We start from the raw sequence: 19,706 nt of genomic DNA, 5'->3' as shown, positions 1-19,706 counted from the left end.
TAAGTCTATATTTTCGTTTCTGTTTTGCAAACTCTGCAGAAAAATCCTGGAGAGGAACTGGATCTGTTCACGTCCAGCTCTTCCCAACTTCTTCTTCTCGCGTTTATGAAACTGTTTTAAGGAAAACCAGAAAAAAATCCTGTGGATGGAAGTCCTGAAACAACAGTTTATTCTGCATTCAGAAGCATCTATTTATTGTATTTCTATTTCAAATATTAAATAACATGTAAGTGGTTCTGTCTAAAAAAAAAGTCAGATTCAAACTAGTTTATATATTTTTTATAAGCAACGACTAACCAGGTTGATTTCCTTCCAAGTGTGAGATTCGGATCATCGTTGTGAGATTCGGATCATCGTTGACTCAGGTGTTGCAGGCATGCACAGGACAGACTATCAGATCCGTTGGGGTTGTGTTTTGCTGACTGAGACCTTTCTCTTTTAGAAGATTTCCTCAACAGCAGAAACCACAGACAGACTAACAGATATTTAGGACTCTCAGGAGCATTTGATGGGCTTCTTGGACCTTTAAGGCGCTTATTAAGGTGTTGCAGAAACTTCCTGCAGTAGAACTTCAGGAAAACATGTTTTTGATCCTCTAGATTAAAGCTAACCATTAATAAGTATTTTTTAGGAGCAAAAACAGATGCAAACACATAGTTAAAGGGAGAAAATGTTTGTTTTTGTTAAACATGTGTTGTTACACTGGTAAATGTGAAGGTTTTGATTCGATTTAGGAAAGAATTGTGTTGGTTTGAGGTTCTATTACTTTGCCTTCATGTTGGTGCATCCATGATGAAGGATGGTTGAACTCATGCTGATCTTTAGTAGAAGATATGTGCATTTCATTTTTGTGCAGTTCAGGAAAGGGTCTGAAATCGACATTGCGTCCTCCGAGGACTGAAGGAGAGAGGATGCTGATTTTACTGTACTTTAATGCACTATTTTACAGCACTATCTTTTAAGACAGAATCCAAATTAAGACTTTCAATTCTCAAATTTCATCTACCGTGCTTTTAATCACCGTTTTTTGTCAACAAACAAACAAATAACTGAGCACTTCCTGTTTTTTGTGCCTGTTTAGCAGACAGACACAGCATAAGTGAATTTCTGTTTTCTGGTCCCTAATTATCCTGACGATCCGCCAAATTAATTACAACACATGTCCTGCTAATTTATTTAATCAACTTAGAGCTTTATGTTTTATGCAAATATGGAATCAGAAGAGCACTGATCCAGAGTTAACCACACATTCGCTTCACCATGATAGGCCCCAGCAACCCTATGTTTGCAAACAGAAACACGAATGATTAATTTGAGATATCCAGGTAGTGTTTTTATTTATTTATTTATTTATTGTCAAACAGAACTAAACCAATTTTATCAGAGTGGATGGATCCTTAAAACATCTTAACCCATTGTTGCCTGAATTTATTTCTAGCTATGGAAAAAAAAAATCATATGTTAAATTAAATTATAGGGTAACCAAACACTAAATTAACTTTTTTTTAATGCCTCTTGACCTCTATAAATGGGGCTTTGAAAGTGCTGTTTGTTGGTCCTTGCAACATTTTTGACAATTTAAAATAAACTTGTTTAATTCCTGAAATTATAGTCTAAAACGTTCAATAGAATGAGGTATTACAGTTGAAGTTTGTGACTGGTCAACTGGTGTAAGTCCCACATCTTTTCAGAAGTTTCACGTCATCGTGCTCTGCAGCTCCATTATAAAAGCCCCGCTCATCTTTATTCTGTGATGCTCGGTTGTTATCGTGTTAGCTTTAGCATGACTCATATTTTTGTTACCTTAGGCTGCCAAAAATCTACTGGCTTGCACAACTTTCCAGTGAAATTATATGTTAGACAACAGTGTTTTAGAGGAATTACCATTGAATCCAGCAAACTCCGTCCTGGTGATGGATTTCTAACGAACGTTTCTCTTGGGACTGTTAGCTTAATACGTTAGCCTTCATTAGCTTATGATGCTAGCCTCATTTTACCACTCAGACACAGATCTCCTTCAGTCTGGACCATGAGCGCCTGCCTCTGGAGAAGGTGGAGGAGAAAAATCCTCAATCTCCACAGGGAGTTCTGAGGCGAAACTGGCATCACTTTGCTCAGTATCAATCTTCATGTTAAAGATGCAGACGTTACCTCAAGCTAACCTCACTGTCACTGTCAATCACAGATGCAAACCACACGTCCCCGCTCAGCCCGCCCCTTGCTGAGAGTGGAGTCAGCCTCAAACTATCCTGTAATGTTACCCTTTAAGATCATTTTGTTGTTTGATATATATTTGCATCAAAAGGTCTTTAATTTGACTAAAATAAGGTCTTATGGACCTGTAACTCTTGTTACAAAAAAAAAAAAAAATTAACCTTTCCATGACACCTTAAAATAACAAACTGGGGTAAATTGTTTAACCTTGGGGCTAATTAGCTCATGCTTGTCAGTGCAGGAAAATGTGAAGGTGTAATTCATGGAGAAATCGTTTATTCTTAAAACCGGTTATGAAGCAATACGGTTTTTGCCGAAAGACATTTAAATTTGGCACAATGGGGATGGAATCGAAAGCGTAGAGCAAGAAACAGCAGACTCCAGCTTGTTTAATTTGTTTTAAGAATACGCTCTTAAATGAGATTTTAAGTGTTCTTAAAGTCCTTAAATTTACCTTTTGTAAATCAAACCCCGATTTATTTGTTCATTGAAAAGGGAAATTAGAAGTCAAAGCCCTACGACCTTGAGGTGATCCTGTCTGAAACTGGTCAGAAGAAAACAGTTTTTTACTGTAAATGATCCCAAAAAACTGAGACCTAATCACTGTTTGGTCTCAGTTATTTTCATTTTGTGTCATGGAAAAAGGAGGAAATTTCACACCTGAGAAAATTTCTCAATCTTGACATCGTGACAGCATTGTAATGTGAGCAGGCTGGTTTTTGAGTGTGCAGAATAGAAGACTTCATAAAAACTCATAAGAGACATTTTAAAATGTATCATAAAGAAAAAAAAGGCTGTCTGAGTTTGAACTAGAGTCAGTTTGTTTCCAACAGTTCATCTTCATTTGATTCTGTCTACAATTCAAATATTAATTCATTTTTCAAATTTAAAGGCTAAACATAATTTTTTCAGAATCTGTTTATCACATACCTACTGATTTAGACTAAACAACGGAGGAGCTTTCACACAAAAAAAAGAATTCTTACATTGAAAACTAACAGAGAAGGCTTTTTTTGCTTGGAAAAAAAATGTAAAAATTGATTGAAAAAGTTTGTTGGTGCATAAATCCAGCCATGCTGATGTCCTTCTTACTCCCAGAAATATCAGAGAGGAGAAGAAAGGGCTTCAGAGTAACCCTGCATTGTTTGGGACTCCTGCATCGCCCACTGACAGCAGATGATCAGGTTGCGATCTTCACCTGGGACCCAGAACTACGTTTTGCATTTCAATCAACCAAACCATGCAGAGGCCGCATTCCGTCTACACGCAGCACGCTCTGTGTGTCAGCCGCGTTGTGTATACAGAGACAACAATGTGCAGGCAAAGATGGAGGCGTTTAAACGCGGCCCGTTGCCGTGGCAGCAGCTGATGGAGGAATGCAGCCCCATCATCTGCAGGATCAGCTAAGAGAAGGACATACTTCAGGAATGTTCTCGCCACGACAAACACAAAAAACAAATTTATTAACCTAACTTTGAGTTACTGCACAACTTTTAATCCAAACTTTTAGGGCGTGGCTCCATGTCATCAAATCTATTCAATTATCTTTGTTTTTTAAGAAGGATCTCTTCCAATTTCAAAAAATGAGATAATTTACAGAAAGCAGTGGCTCACACTAACATCTTTTAAAAGTGTGCACGTTTTCTGTTATAAAATAACTCAGACTTCAGCTAAAAAATTGTTTTAGAAATGGAAAAATTACATTTCAACTCATCAAATACGATAATTTGATTATTAAAAAGCTCATCCTCCAAAATGAGAAACAGAAGCAGCTTTTGCAGATGCTTGTGCATCTCATATTTTAGGAAAATGATTTTGTGTCTGTCAGTAATGAGGGACTAAATGAGCCAAATGCCGTTTACTTGATTAGGAAATGACTCCGGATGAACACGCCGACCTGAGCAGAGAGGTCAGCGGCAGCTTTGACTTCAGAGAAACACAAGTTTGGACACATTTGGGTTTGAAACTGACAACTCTTTGCTTGACTTCATTCAACAAAACCCTGACGGGACCGACGTGCCGGGTCGTCTCTGAACGCCTAATGAGGCTCTGATGCCAAATTCTAAAGACAACGAGCGTCAACACGTTTCCCTTCGTGTCACAGCAGGACACAGCGAAGATGTTTGCGCTCACGGCTCTGGGTCAGAGAATCAAATCAGGAAAGCAAGGATTAGTTAGTGTTTGTGTGACGCTGCTGGAAATCCAACAGAGCAGATGTTCTGTTGTTGAATCCTTTGGAAAGCAGAAACTCAGAGGGAAGCTTCTGATTGGTTAGTGTAACGGTCACACAACTTTTTTAACCCACTATTATGTCTGTACTTATTTCTAGTTTTCTTCTTGAGAGTCTGTCTTCACAAAACAAACATGGCTTCTTTCTGTGGGCACACATGTTACAGAGCTTCTGTGGGGAGTTTGTTGTAACCCCCCCTCCCTTAAATCTGACTGACATCTCCTCATGATTAGAAACATGGCTTTTAAATTTAAAAATAAAATGTAAATTGAGTTTAAGGTTAACTGATTTTGTTCAAAAAAAGGTGTAACTTCTCTAAATTTCTCTAAATTTATATTATTTCTGGTTTTGTTTGTAGAACATTACCTCATGAAAATTTAAACTTTTGTTTTAATTTAACTCCGTAGGACCAACTTTGGCTACAGTTTATTATTTTTTTTTGGCTTTTTTCATTTTATTATGATTAATTTTTTTCATCATTTTTTTCCTTTTTCATTTTTATTTTTTACGCTCTACTTTTTTACTTTCTATATATATATATGTGTGTGTATTTTGAACTTTCTGAACACTGTTTATTTTATTATATATTACTTTAAGAAACATTTTTCAAATTATTTGGGGGGGTTTCTGCCACTTTTCACATTTTTATTTTATTGTAGAATTTATTTTTATTTTTTATTATTTTTTAGAATGTTTTTTATTTCAATTTTTTGTAGGCTATTTTTGACACACAGTAAATCAAGAAAAAAATGCTTATTGTTTAGTTTTTCTTTTTGGCAACTTTCTACGAGGCACAAGGACATCTATTAGATACCTAAAATCATCTACTGCAGATATCTACAGTACATTTCTGAAAACTCTATCTTGTTACTCTATTATTACTCTATTAGAGGTCTACCAATATTTTTCTGAAAGATATCTGCATGTAGAGGTCTACTACACATCTACCTTTAGACATCTAATCTTGGGGTATTTTAAGATCCTTATTATAATAATTTTTAAACAATTACTAGTTAGAAAAAATAAATACTACAAATTTACAGCTGTCTTAAGAATCCCTTTTGGGGTCACAGGTTTGCTGGTTCCAATCCTGCTACCGTTGAAGGTAGAGTACACCCTAATTAGGTCACCAGTTTGTCACAGGACCACTTCCCAGACAGCAGTTAACCTATGAAATATGTTACTGAACTGTGTGAGGAAGCAGGAGAAGATCCACACCTGCAAATGCAAACTTCTTCAGAAAGGTCCCAGCTGGGATTTGAACCAGGATCTAGTGCTATTCACTGCACCACGATGCAGCCAGAAAACTAGTAATCACAAAGTTCTACATTCCAAGAAGTAGCAACCATTTCTACTGAGATTCACTTGGGATTAGATGTCTTAGACACTTGCATCAAAACAACAATCCAACATATTTATTTCTGTTTAGATGTTGGATTGGACATGCTTTGGACCATGTAAGTGGGTAGAAAAGCACAACACAAGTATACGCCATGTACCATTACCATTTACATCTAAAATATCCAATGATTAGATCTCCAGGTAGACGTTTAGAGACCTCTCAATGCAGAACACTATTGATAGACATCTGATAGAGTAACAACATAGAGGTGTCTGAGATGTCCGTAGGATAGACGTATATTAGTTATCTAATAGGCATTTACAGTCAATGTCTAGTTACTAAGCTCAGTGGCCTCGTGGTAGAGTGTCCGCTGTGAGACTCAAAGTTCATAAGTTCAAATCCAGGCCGAGTCATACTAAAGTCTATAAAGATAATAAGATGCAATTCCTCCCTGGTGGACTCTCAGTATCCAGATGTTGGATTGGGGAGTTAAACCCCCTAACTGCTCCTGAGTGTGGCTGTATCTGGCTGAATGCTCCCCCAAATGCAGAGAACAAATTTTACACACCTAGGTGTGCGACAACTAAAGAAACTTTACTTAAACTTTAATAGACATTTATTGTGCATGTATATTAGATGACTAATAGTCATCTTCAATAGATGTGGGAGAAACTATCCAAATGGCTTGTTTACAACAAGCAAGGCATGATGGGATCTTGACACAATTAGCTGTGGGAAAGTCGTCTGATAGAGATCTAAACCGTGATATGCAATAGAATTCCTATGAATAGATCTCTATCAGATACATAATGCTGTAAACTTTGAAATAGCCCTGATTTAGATATCTAATAGATGTGTCGTGCCTAGTGGGTGGTAGTTGTTGCTACCCAAAATGAACAAACAAAAACAAAAGTCTTAATAAATGTTAAAGCCTAGAATGAAATTGTTCTGGGGTTAAATAAATTTGATTAAACCTGGCCATGGCCGAAGAGTAGCCGGGATTAGCTCCAGCAACACCATGATCCCAAAAGATATTCAGTGAGTTCTCAAGATACATGAATAGAAATTTGACTAAAGTGAGAAAACGTTTTATTCTTAAGCACATATGTTTACAATATTAGCATATCTGCCCCCCAGCTTCATTTCTCATCTAAAGCTTTGAAACCTTCATTTTTATTTCTGTCTTTTTGGTGAATCGGAAAGCGATTTCCCTCCCAGCTGCATGAGTCAGGATATGAGGGCAGAGAATGATTTGATCTGCGTCTTTGTTTGGAGTCATCAGGGACAGTGGAGATCACTGATAGGACAGAAATGAGGGTTGAAGAGCTCCTGTCCAGCCTGAATGTCGGAGGTGCAGAGCGTCTCTGTGGTGTTGTTCCTGGGGCCGTATCTGCCAGAAGCCCACGCTTTCAGATAAGATGTCCTGCAGTGAAGCTTTCTCCTGAAGCTGCTCAGACAAACACTGACTGGCTGCAGAAAGTTGGCCGTGTTTGTTTGTGAGGGTTTGAACATCCAAACCAAAGATCTGATGTCCTTTATTTACTTTTACCTAAAGAAACCAACTGTCTTCATGATGTTTTGACTGAATTTTCACTGTTTATTAGCCTTCAGTAACAATTGAGAATCTGGATTCAAACAGTAGCAGCAGCAGTCTGTTTAAAGATGAAGTTGTGTTTGTCTAATCTGGGATAAAAACTGTGATTCAGGAAAATAAATGATTATTATAGATATGTTTATTATAGTCTTTTTCACGTAAACTTTAAATGGTATTGAATTATTTTTTTGAATATTTGAAATGTTTTATTTTCATCAAATATTCTTGAATTGTATGGTTTTTATTGGGAAGAATTGAAAGAATGCAGATTCTGGTTCTGCTTTTACGAATATATGGAGTGAAAATAGTCTCTTTCAATTTGTATGTGTGTAATTCTTGATTTGTAACTCATGCAATAGATGTTGTGCATTACTGTGTGCACTTTCAATTGTTTATTCACATGTGCAAAAATGACTAAATACAATTTACACACGTACAACTTTAAATTCCAGCAGCTTAAAACTAACTACACATAAATATCTTTAAAAAGTCAATCACCTGATACACACACACACAAAACCGCATTTACCCACATATCAGATGTGAGTCTATTTCCTCATCTCCAAGTTTCATGTGTAAACGATGTGTTTAAATGCTGCTAGAAAGCTGGGTCATCAGAGTTTCATTATCAGCTGCTTTGAACTTAGATTGTGAATAATTTCTGGTGAAAACTTTACAATATATGGAAATAAATTAGACTCATCTGATGTGTGTGTAACATGTCCTGATTCTTGATTTGTAACTCCTTTTGTGTGTGGCTGTGTGCACTTGCAAGTGTAAACTTACAAATTACAAAAAAAATAAATACATGCAGAGACAAGTTACGAATCAAGACTTACACACACACAAATCTAAGGAGTCTATTTTCTTTCCATACAACTGAATTTAAATAGTTTGGATGCTCTGACTTTACGTTTGTTGTAGTGGGGGCTGATGAGACGTCTTGACGTAGAACATCTGTGTGGTTATAAAGCATTAAAGCTGCTTAAAGATGGAAGGTCCTGTGCGTTTCAGTTTCCTGAGGCGCCGTCAGTCCTCCTACCACCGTTTAAAAATAGTCTGGTGTCACACACTACTGTTCCTACAGACCTTTGGGTGGGGGAGGGTCTGCACGTGCACGCTCGTGTGTGCACATGTGCACACATTCCAGAGAGCGCGAAGGAGAGACCAACAGCCTGCGGCAGGCGGAGTGTTGCACTTTAGACAGTCTGTGCCTTGTGTCAGAGGAGGGGAATTAGCTCAAATGGTAGAGCGCTCGCTTAGCATGCGAGAGGTAGCGGGATCGATGCCCGCATTCTCCAGAGAGCCTGAAAAGGTTCTTCTTTTTTTCCCTAGAGCTGAAGTACTTTCAACCTTCAATAGATTAAAAGGATTATATGGAGTCAAATTTGGATCATTTTTACTATAAAATTAGGCACAGCATGGAAAATTTGAAAAGTCTGAATTGAAACTGTAAACTGATAGTGAAGAAGGAAAGAAGTGGAGAAAAAAATAAGTTGAAAATACAACACAACAGTTGTTGCAACCAAACAAGATTTTTTATTTGATAACAGTTTTTTAAAGATTTTTCATTCAAGTTTCAAATTTCCTTTTTTCAAATTTAAAGTAAATATGTTTTCAATTTAAAAGTTTTTAATCATTCCTTTAAGCTTACAAGTTCTTTCATGTTAAAAACTGTTTCTTTTTTCTTTTTTTTAATTTACAAAGTCTGTTTTTTAAATAATTGATCCTAATTTGACTCCATAGTTTCCAGCTGATCACTAAGTTAGTTCAAGATCTCTGCTTTCAAGTGTGTGTGATCATGCAACCATCTGTGGGTCAAACTACATCTGTAAAGCTACGTTCACCGTGTCTGGGTTCACCAGATAAACCAGCTACACCTAATGCAAGTCCCTGATTGGTCAAAGTTTGACCTAGCCTAGCTAGCAAGTGGCCGCTTCCATTGAAAAGTCTATAGGTTTTGGGCTTCTGCGTTCAAAAATCTTTGCTTGTGCATTGATATGCAAGTTCTCAAGTACAAAATGCACAACCTTTGAACACATGCTGAGAGTTAAACTCCTTAAATTTTGACCATTCAGGGACTCAGATTTGGTACTGGTGTCTGAATGCATCCTTCACTTCACTTAAAGTGAATCTGAGTTCTCTTCCCTGATTATCTGGAGCACAGAACCTGGTCCAGGACCAAGAGTCACTCTTTCGAAGTGGCCTTGGTTTATTTTGAATTGGACTGAGTTTCGGCTTTAGAGTTTCCACAGTCTGAATAGTCTCCAAGCTTGGAGCGCAACACCTGGATCAAACAACCACCGGGCATTATGGGATGTAAACAGAATAGAAAAGAAACAACCACGAACTGTGGACAAACATGGAGCAACAATAACTTCTAGAAGTTTGGTGATATTAAATTAAATGTAGGCTCATTAAAATAACTTCTAACAGGATAAACTGTGCTTCTCACGATGCTTTCTCAGCGATGTCATTAACACCGTTGGCTCCTCAGTCTTGAAGGTTATGGTACCAAAGTAGCGGTAATAAATGTTGAACCTGACATCGATGCAGACGTTTAAAATTGGTCTGCGAAATATAAAGTTAGCCTGTTGCTTTGCCCCGCCCTCGTAATTCCTGGCCAATGAGCAACGACATCCTTCATCACGTGTTTTTGTTTACAAGCTTTAAACAGAAATGTCCGGTTGAAAGGCAGTCTGAATCCAGACCAAACGAAAGGTTCAGGACTCGATCTGGACCAAATTGAGCAAACTGTCCAGACCAATGGGCTTTTCCTGTCTGAATACACCCGAAGTTTATCCTCTGGCAGCCAGTGGAAAGACCTCAGAACTGGACTGACGTGGTTCTACTTTTTTGGTCCTTGTGAATACACTGTAATGTGCTGTCCTCACAACTTGTGACTTAATGCTGCTAGACAGCAAACAAACTTTCTATTCTTGCAAAAAATACTTATTCACTGAAATGAAACGGAAACGTGTGTTCACAAACATTAGCTTTCTGCAACAAAAGTACGACAGGCCTATTGTTAATTCACAACTTGTAAACAATATTTTATACTCAACTTACAAAGACTGAAAATTCCCAACACTCGCGTGCACAGAGCCGACTCAGCACGAACCGCATCTCCCGTGAAAATGTGCTCGATTTAAACTTTAAAACCCACGGTGAGAGCACTCACTCTGACACAAATTTAAATCTGAAACTTCACTGAAATGACAGATGTCTCACTCTGACAATTTATTGGGAAACAGAATCTTAAGCTTAGTTTACACAAACAAAATTCTTTTTTTTAATATAATATATTTAGATATAATACTATATTTGAAATCTCCAGTCTCTGAACTCACCAGTGTGTTTTTCAGTCGTTTACAATGGAGTAAGAATTACGTCAACCCACCATTTGTATAATTTTCATTCTAAATTTACCATGACGTTTTCAATAAATGTTTTTTAGCTTTGAAATTTTCTAAAACAAACATCTCAAGACACATAAATGTCACTGGAATAAATCCTTGGAACATTTTATATAGTTTAGTGAAGTTTTTACCATTTTCTTAGGCATTTTTCATTTTATTTTGACCTATTCTTGTCTTTGGTGTTGAAACTAAACATTTGTATTTATCATCTACATGATAGATCATTGTTTTAAACCATAAACATGTCTTAATATCTTTTTTTTTGGGCGGGGGGGTCCTCACAATTGAGTTTTTTGTACAGTTTTATTCTTTTTGTAAAAGTGTTTCATATAGTATAAAATGTAAGATAAATATGAAAAAAGAAGCTGAGATTCTACTAAAAAATTGTTATCAATGATTAAGAAAATGCTAATTGTAAAATAGTGAAAAAAAAAAACTCAAAAAAAAAGCTTTGTACTAGTACGGTTAGTCTTGGCAGGCGGGGGGCCCATTTGTGGCCCTCTGCACAGATCACTGTTACTCAGGAGGCAAATTTAGTTGTCATGGGGCATGCACACATGAGTCCTGGCTGTCACTGAGAGTGTAATCTGAGTTTATGGACTGAATCTGGTTTCCTGCTCCGATACTTCATACCTGCAGCATCAGCTGACTGTTGAGAAGAGTAGAAACTGTTCCTGCTGCACATTGGAGCTTCCGTGACTCTCTATGGTAAATCATGTATGCTTAGGGTTTTTTTTTACTGTTGTGCAGAAAGGAAAGTGGAGGATGAGGCTGCAGTGTACGACCTTTTCTTTTTCAGTAAAAAAGAAGCATAAAAAGTGTGAAAACAGAACAGATTTGATTGTGAGGTTTGACCTGGGATAACTCCTGATCACATGCAGAATCTCGTTTTAAATGTTTTTGGTGTTTTTAAAACAGCATTTGTATCAAATTATTAATTTAAAATTATTATTAAATTATTATTTTGGCTAAAAACAGCACTGGAAACACATTAACCCAACAAAAGTGGAAGACAGATGCAGAACTTGATAATGAAGACCCTCATCCCTTAACCCAGATGCATCCCAGTTGTCCAACCATCTCTAAATACAAGAAACCATCACCAGGTGAAATCTTTTCCCACTGATGCAGCGAAATCTGCACCAAGAGCATCCCTGGAAGTGTGAGACTTGTGACTGTCACTGCAGCATCACCAAGACCTTTGAGGAGCCAAAGAGGAGAGAACTGCCCAGTGTGACCTAAAACGTCTGTAGATATTCAACATTTTGTGCACTGTTTTTAGAACATTAGAGAGAAAGATACATAATGTGTTGCAGTAAATAGTTTGATACTGGAAAAAAAAAATAAGAATCAAAACCTGTTGTTCATGTCCATTTGCACTGTTTTTCTCACTAAAAACTCTAAAAATCACATTCAGTTTTGTGTTTTATTTACATTTTAAATTGGTATAGGATTATGAAATAGAATAAAATGTAAAATGATGATAGTGAAAATGCAATGTTTTTTGGGAAAAGGGGGCAAAAGCACACATAGTCAAAATTAGCAGAAAAGTTCAGGTGGACATTTTGAGACTTATTCCTTAAATGGTTAAAAATAAATAGATTAAAAGATGATCAGAGTGGCGCTTTAAATACTGTCTTGGTTTAGGATAATTTTTCTTCATTTCTGCTGGATATCTGCAAACATGCAGGAAGATCTTCCACATCCAAATCACCAATCAGAAAAAAACTCCTTTGGTATTTTCACTGCACTTTTTGAAAGTGTAAACAGGCGATTTATGCAAAGTTTAAGGAGATGTGGTCTTTCCTGATTCAAAAAAGCAATTCTGCAGTGATGCAGACTGCGTTCCGTGCAATTGAATGCTTAAAGACTATTTGGTTGCTTCACATTTGCCTCTCCTCATTTCATTTAATGAAGCTTGAATGATGAAATCCTGTTTTAGTGTGGACACATGCCGTTCATGTACACTCACACACACACAGAGGGCTTGGCTCACCTCCCCCTTGTTTTTTTTTTTTTTCTTTTTTTTTTTTTTTTTACAAATGTGTATTTCTTTTCCTTTAACATTCAAATATTGTGGCACATTTACTCACTTGCATTCCCTCTTGCGCACGTAGGTTGTGAAATGCGGTGAGTCACCCTTTCAAGGCTGCAGGAACTAGTTACCACAAAGCACTTTCTCGGCAGCATAAAAGATGTGTCTGATGTTGGAGGGGGTGGACTTTTTCATTAATCTCTCCTTTATTTTTCCAGAGATGAAGGTGGGAGTCCAGACAGTCTGTGCTAAATCTCATTTGTTACCTTAAGCTGCTGTCACACCTGACAGGAAGTGACTTCATACATTGTGAAACTAATTTCCTTGAGGCTCAACATTTTAGGCTTCATTAAGGTTAGCCATATTCTTGTGAAATATGCTTAATTTAAGGATTGGGTTTGACGTCACCCAAAAAATGGTTTCCATTTAAAATAAATCAATTCAGTTCATTTTATCGCAGCTAAATTGATTTAAGTTTGATTAAAACACCTCCATGTTGGAGGCAGACGTTGTTAGTAAGCAGTGATTGGTCGGAGTTACTATGGCCACCACTCTGACCAATCAGAAGTGAGTTTGTTAGCCCCTACCATTTGAAAGCGGGCTGCAGGAAATCCATTAATCAAACATTTTGAATGTTGGACAAGGGGACCAGCAGGCTCCATCTACTTTTCTAGATCATGGTGGCATCTGATTGGTCATTTTATAACTTAAATAACTTGCACTACAAAACAAAAATGTGTGCTTGTCTGTATTCTTTTAGCATAAACACCATTAAAAGATCAAATAAGCAACTTATGGTGCTCCATTGGTTTAGTGTTACTACTTGCCTTTTCTAATCAAACTCCTGTCATCCATCTAAATTTTCTAAATTGATCATCTTTCGATCAACATTCGCGGCACAACAAAAAATGGCGAGCAATACTGGAGTTAACGGTGGGGTTGCCCCTGGACGGGTGACCCATCCATCACATGGTCACATACTCACATGTTGGAAAAGAAAATGGGAAAACTTTGGCGTCCTCTGGTGGACAGTTGTGGATTTGCAGCTATGGTGTTAAAACTTAAGCAGGTTCATTTCTACTTTGTTGCCTTGTGTGTGGGGTTATTTTTTAAGATAATTTTGTTCCAAACTTGAATCTCTGCTGCATTTAACCCAAACTTTTTTTCTCTCCCCAGATTGTGAAGATGCCCCCATCGTCCATCTCCCTCCCCACAGAGACTCTGATCTCCGAGCCCTTTCCGTGGGACTTCTTCTCCACCAGCGTTCGCCCCACAGAGCCCTACCGGCCGGACAGCTTCCCCGTCGGAAACAGCAGCGTCTCTTCTCGCTGCACCTACAAGGAAGACTTCAAGCAGATTCTACTTCCTGCGGTGTACTCTGTGGTCTTCCTGCTCGGCATTCCGCTCAATGCTGCTGTTATCCAGAAAATCTGGAAGACTCGACCCAATCTGTCCAGGAGCAACGTCTACATGCTCAACCTGGCTTTAGCTGACTTCCTGTATGTGATGTCACTTCCTTTACTCATCTACAACTATGCCAGCCATGACTACTGGCCCTTTGGGGAGTTCACCTGTAAACTAGTCAGGTTTCAGTTCTACAGGTAGGTTTGTACCCGACTCTTCTCTTGATTTGGTAGGTTCGGTGAATGGTGACTATGGGGTGCTGCGGGGGGTATGGGGTCTAAGCCCCTGAAGTCCTTAGAAAACCATGGCAATTATCATATTAGTTCATCTATCCATATATTTTACTTTTTTTGTTAATTGAGGGTTTTTGCGAGCTATCACAGAGCTGTCCTGTTCTCCTCTTCCAGTAATCTCCACGGCAGCATCCTCTTCCTCACCTGCATCAGCATGCAGCGCTACATGGGCATCTGCCATCCTCTGGCTGTGTGGCACAAACAGGGGGGTCGCAGGAGGGCGTGGCTCATCTGCGGAGGGGTGTGGCTCCTGGTCATCACCCTTTGCGCACCGACGTTTTATTTCGCTTCCACCGGAATCCAGCGCAACCGCACGGTGTGCTATGACCTAAGCACGCCGCAGCGCTCCAAGGACTACTACCCGTACGGCATGGCGCTGACGCTGCTGGGCTTCCTGCTGCCCTTCATAGGAGTGATGGTCTGCTACTGCCAGATGGCCCGTATCCTCTGCCGCCCGGTGTCCCACCAGGGCGTCTCCACAGCAACGGGAGAGAAGCGGGAAAGGGCCGTCAGGATGATCATCGTTGTGGCGTCGGTGTTCTGCGTGAGCTTCCTGCCCTTCCACCTCACTAAGACCGTCTATCAGGTGGTGCGCACGTTGCCCCACGCCTCCTGCGAGACCAGGAACCTGTTCGCCATCATCTATAAAAGCACAAGGCCGTTCGCCAGCATGAACAGCTTTCTGGACCCCATCCTGTTTTACTTCACTCAGCCGCGCTACCGCCGCAGCACCAGGAGACTGCTGCTCAGAGTCACTGCATGGGGGGACAAAAGCCCCCCAACAGGAAGCAGACCCTACAGTCCCCCTGTGTTAAGCTCCTGATGCTGCAACGTGTGAAGTAGCTGTTTTTTTATTTAACACGTCATGCTTCAGTGTGGAACCAACAAACTGATGCTTAATTCAGCTTAACAAACACAGCACTTCTGCATGTATTTATTATACGTGATCTTTAAAGTATACAGTGAAGGTCTGTTCTGTGTGAAAAACAGATGTAATGTTAACGTCCTATTAGCTGTCACATAGAGCTAGGTGTGTGAACTTTGTGCTTTGCATTTGGGGGAGTAGTGAGCTGTAGACACAGGAATCCAACCCCTTAATGCTGAGTGTCCAGCAGGGAGACACTCTTTTTTTGAGTTTTTGGTATGACTCATCCTGGATTTGAACTCATGACCTTCCAATTTCAGGGCACACACTCTTCCACAAGGCCACTGAGCTGGCTTTAGATCATAAAAACCATGATGGAGGATTCTGTTACCGACTTAGCCTCTGAATTCAGAACAATGTCTAACAAAAATATGATTATCTTCATTATTGTTTAATTCTTTAAGATCGCATCAGTTCACTTTTCTGAACTTCATATTTCAAGTCCAAATAATCCATAATGAGAAAATCTGAGATATTTTAAATTGAATATGAAACATCCATCCGTCCTCTGAACCCCCTTTTGAGGGGGTTGCTGGAGCCTATCACAGTTACTGTTGGGCGAAGGCGGGGTTTACCCTGGACAGGTCGCCAGTCTATTGCAGAGCCGGGATACAAACTCTAGAAACTCCACAGAGAAAGGACCCAGCTGGGATTTGAACCAGGGCGTTCTCATTAAACATGCAAAGAAAAAAACTACTTTTACCAATTTGTAACAGAGGCAGAATTTAGAAAAACTGAAATATGATTAAATGCTGATGCGTTTTGATGCAATGCAACATTATCGTCTGTTTTGTTCTTTTGGTTTAAACTAAAAATATAGATGTTTAAATTAAACATTCTCAAATCTTTCAGGATCTCCATGGTTTACTTTGATATGAGAGGGAAATCCCTTGAAGCACTTAGAGAAGTTGATGAAGAAAGTTGTAAAATGTTGGATATGATGAAGGTATTTTATGTATTTTTTTCTCTTACATGTTGTGTTTCTCACTAGCAGCTGTTGTTGCACAACTCCACCACTGGGTGGCGCTCTCATCTTTCTGTTGATCTGATGGACAAACATTGAGACCTTTTCTTTGTTATGTCTTCATCATGCGGCAATGTGAGCGTTTAGCTGCATGGAGGTCACACTTTAGGTCAGAGAGGTGAGCAGGAGGGCCTGATGGAGATCATGTGTAGCTTAATCCACACAAATGTTATTTATTGTGACTGTGACGATTGCCTCCTTGAGTTCGGCTTTCTAACAGTCATGTGATGATGCGTCTTAACTGCAGCAAACGTTTAGAAACTCTGAGCTTTTTGTACTTGAACGTCAGCATTTGTGTGATGTAAAGGTGAGTTATGTTGAGCTGTGAATGTTGTGCTGCTGGCTTCAGCTAAAACTACAGTTTGTACAGTCGTTTTTGGTCTGTTGTCGGATGTAACAAACTGTCCTTTTGTGAAAACTAAATCCAGAGTCAGTATTATAAAGTTATTTTATACTTTTATTTTTGAAAATATATATAACAGACTTGAAATGTATTTTATTTTGTAACAAATATGTCACTGTGAGGCCATTTTTGGAATGCATGTGTAAAGATGTTCTGTAATGCAATTCTGACTGAAAAAATGCTATTAAAAGTATTAGAATGCAAACTGTTTTTTTTTTGAGATTCTAGTTGTTTTCACTTTTCTTTGCTCCACTCCTTTACAAGCTTCTTTCAAAATCAGCACAGTCCAGAACTTTTATCCCATTAAGATTTGGAACTCAGGATAAAGTAATAAAAATGAGAAGAAATCGTTTTGCTCCATACCCTTGTTAATAAAAAAAAAACAAAAAAACGTCAAGACTTGCCAACTGTAAATTTTATGGATGTTATTTAAATCTCAATAATGTTAGACCAGCATTTATTGTTAATATTTTGGAGAAATAAAATGTAGATTTATATTCTAAGAAAACATTTTTAGATTTCACGAGGATTTATTAAAATTGAACAACTTGTACAATGTACAAATTTTCATATTGTATATTTTTTATTCTAAAATGAGTCATTTCCACTTATTACACTAGTTTTTGTCGCTGTAATCAAAATAAACTACCATTAGGTACATCAAAAATTAAAAATACAAAGTATTTGCAGAGAACGACCAAAAAAAATAGTTATTGTTGGGCTGTATAACATTCAATTTGAAATAAATCTATCCAAAAGGAAAATTTTTTGGCTTCTTTTTCCTTTTTTAATGCTCGTGCGAAACTCCTTCTTTCTAGATTTTGATATATTTATTTTATATACCGTATTTTTCGGACTATAAGTCGCACCGGAGTATAAGTCGCAGGGGCCAAAAAATGCATAATGAAGAAGAAAAAACCATACATAAGTCGCACTGGAGTATAAGTCGCATTTTTTTCAAGTAATTTATTTTACAAACTGGTTGTAAAAAACAATATTACATCATCCTGGAAGGTAAGTTATAACATTCATTAGTGAATAGAAAAAAGGCTGAATATGTGTCAACATATATACACATATTAGCATCATGAAAAAAATGAAAAGGTGTAGCATTTATATAACATAACAGTTTTATTTAACTATAGACTCAATAACTCATCAACTTTGTATCTTTACTGTAATTAATTGCACGCAATCTCACTCCATATCACTAAATCCCTTAAATTCTTTGTCCTCTGTGTCACGTCTGAATAACTAAAGTAAATAAAATAAATAAAGTAATTGCATAGATCACCATAAGAGGGCACTCTAGACTTACGGTCCATATCTCATCATTAAAAATTCGTATATAAGTCGCACTGGAGTATAAGTCGCAGGGACATTCAATCTATGAAAAAAACCGCGACTTATAGTCCGGAAAATACGGTATATTTATAAGATTTATTTAAAACTTAATGCTACGAGTGTTGGCTGGTAGATGTTGCCTCTGTGGCCCCCTTTTTGACCCACCCTCACTGGCTGAGCATCTGCCCCTCATATTCCCCTTGCATCCCTGGTCAGAGCTGCAAAGTACACATTTATGGGAAAAAACACTTTTTTTTCCAAAATGGCGGCTTCTATATTGGTTTTGACTCCATGGCAACAATTTAATATTTTGGTTGCCTTGAAGGGACAAACGGGTCAATGTGATTTTTAGAAGAATCGGCAAAAGTAAACTTTTAGATTTCCTTGGCAACTGAAGTTTTTGTTAACCACATTCTTAGTATGTTCATATTGTAAGTTGAGGTTTGATTTAGCTTGAGCCAATGATTCATGGACAAAACTTTCACAATATTCCAGTAAAAAGTGTGAAAGCAACTCGACTCTGGCACTTTTGGGAGCTTACCGGGCTAATGCTTTTTAAAACCTACATGCAGCTTCCCATGATGCTCGAGAAATCAAGAGACAATAGGCAAAAATCTGTAGGATGAGTTTTAATTTGTACTAAAGGTGATTTTTTTTTATTCAAGATGGAGACCTCTTCCCGAGGTCAAAGGTCAACAAAGCTTCCTTGTTGGTTGTAGACTTCAGCTGGTGGGATGTGTCTGAAATTTCGTCAAAAGGGGGGACTACTTTACCCAAAATTTATAGGTGCAAGCAAATTTTGTTGAGTTTGTTGTGCAGTTTTCCTATTTTTTTGTAGTGTTTTGTAAAACTCTATTTATAAATGTATATACTTGCATTTATTTTTATTGTATATCACATTAACTTGTTTTTTATGTAGAATGTTTTAACGTTTTAATGTCTAGGGGAAGAGGAGTCACAGGTTTATTTCATTTTGGAGAAAGAGGATAAATGGTTTGGGTTCACTGCTGCTCCCTGTCCTCCACCTGTGACCTGACATTGCGGTGTTCAGCGGGTAGAGGGCGCTCCTGAGCCCATCCCCTTTAAACCGATTGGCGCGCGGGCGTCGTTGCTGTGCGTGACTGTAAATTTTTATTAAAAATTTCACCAATTAAAGAAGATAAAAAAAAACATAAGTGAAAAACAAAAACGTTGCATGTTAAAACTAAAATGTTTAATTTCTATGTTTTAGATGGGAAGAAGCTTAAATTACGCTGCAGATCTTCCATCCAGAACAAGAAAAAAAGTATTTCCTCTTAATACCCGAGGGGGTTATGACAGCCCCCGTGCCCCCAACCCTGGTCCCGCCCACCCCCCTGCCCCATCTAAAGCATTTACATGCAAAAAAACAACACAAGTCTCGGAAAATCCTGAAAGCTGGAGATCCACCAACTGTTTGTCTGAGGATGGGCCCGGCGCGCGCGCCGATGGAGAGCTGAG

General features: G+C 38.2%; 1 protein-coding gene and 1 non-coding gene across 2 annotated transcripts in view; both read left to right on the top strand.

Moving 5' to 3' along the window:
* LOC112149249 (P2Y purinoceptor 3) overlaps positions 1-17,111 on the top strand; it is a 17,519-nt gene extending 408 nt beyond the window's left edge. The window contains exons 2-3 of the mRNA XM_024276848.2: positions 14,011-14,435; positions 14,646-17,111. Of these exons, the coding sequence (XP_024132616.1) occupies positions 14,020-14,435; positions 14,646-15,354 (1,125 nt within the window). The 5' untranslated portion in view covers positions 14,011-14,019 and the 3' untranslated portion in view covers positions 15,355-17,111. The remainder of the gene's footprint in view (positions 1-14,010; positions 14,436-14,645) is intronic.
* On the top strand, positions 8,609-8,681 carry trnaa-agc. The gene has a single exon. It is a non-coding gene; the product is annotated as a tRNA-Ala (tRNA).
* Positions 17,112-19,706: the final 2,595 nt, after the last annotated feature.

This window comes from Oryzias melastigma, linkage group LG13 (genome assembly GCF_002922805.2).
Source record: "Oryzias melastigma strain HK-1 linkage group LG13, ASM292280v2, whole genome shotgun sequence".
In the NCBI taxonomy this organism is placed as follows: Eukaryota; Metazoa; Chordata; class Actinopteri; order Beloniformes; family Adrianichthyidae; genus Oryzias; species Oryzias melastigma.
This window is presented reverse-complemented; position numbering and strand designations above follow the sequence as displayed.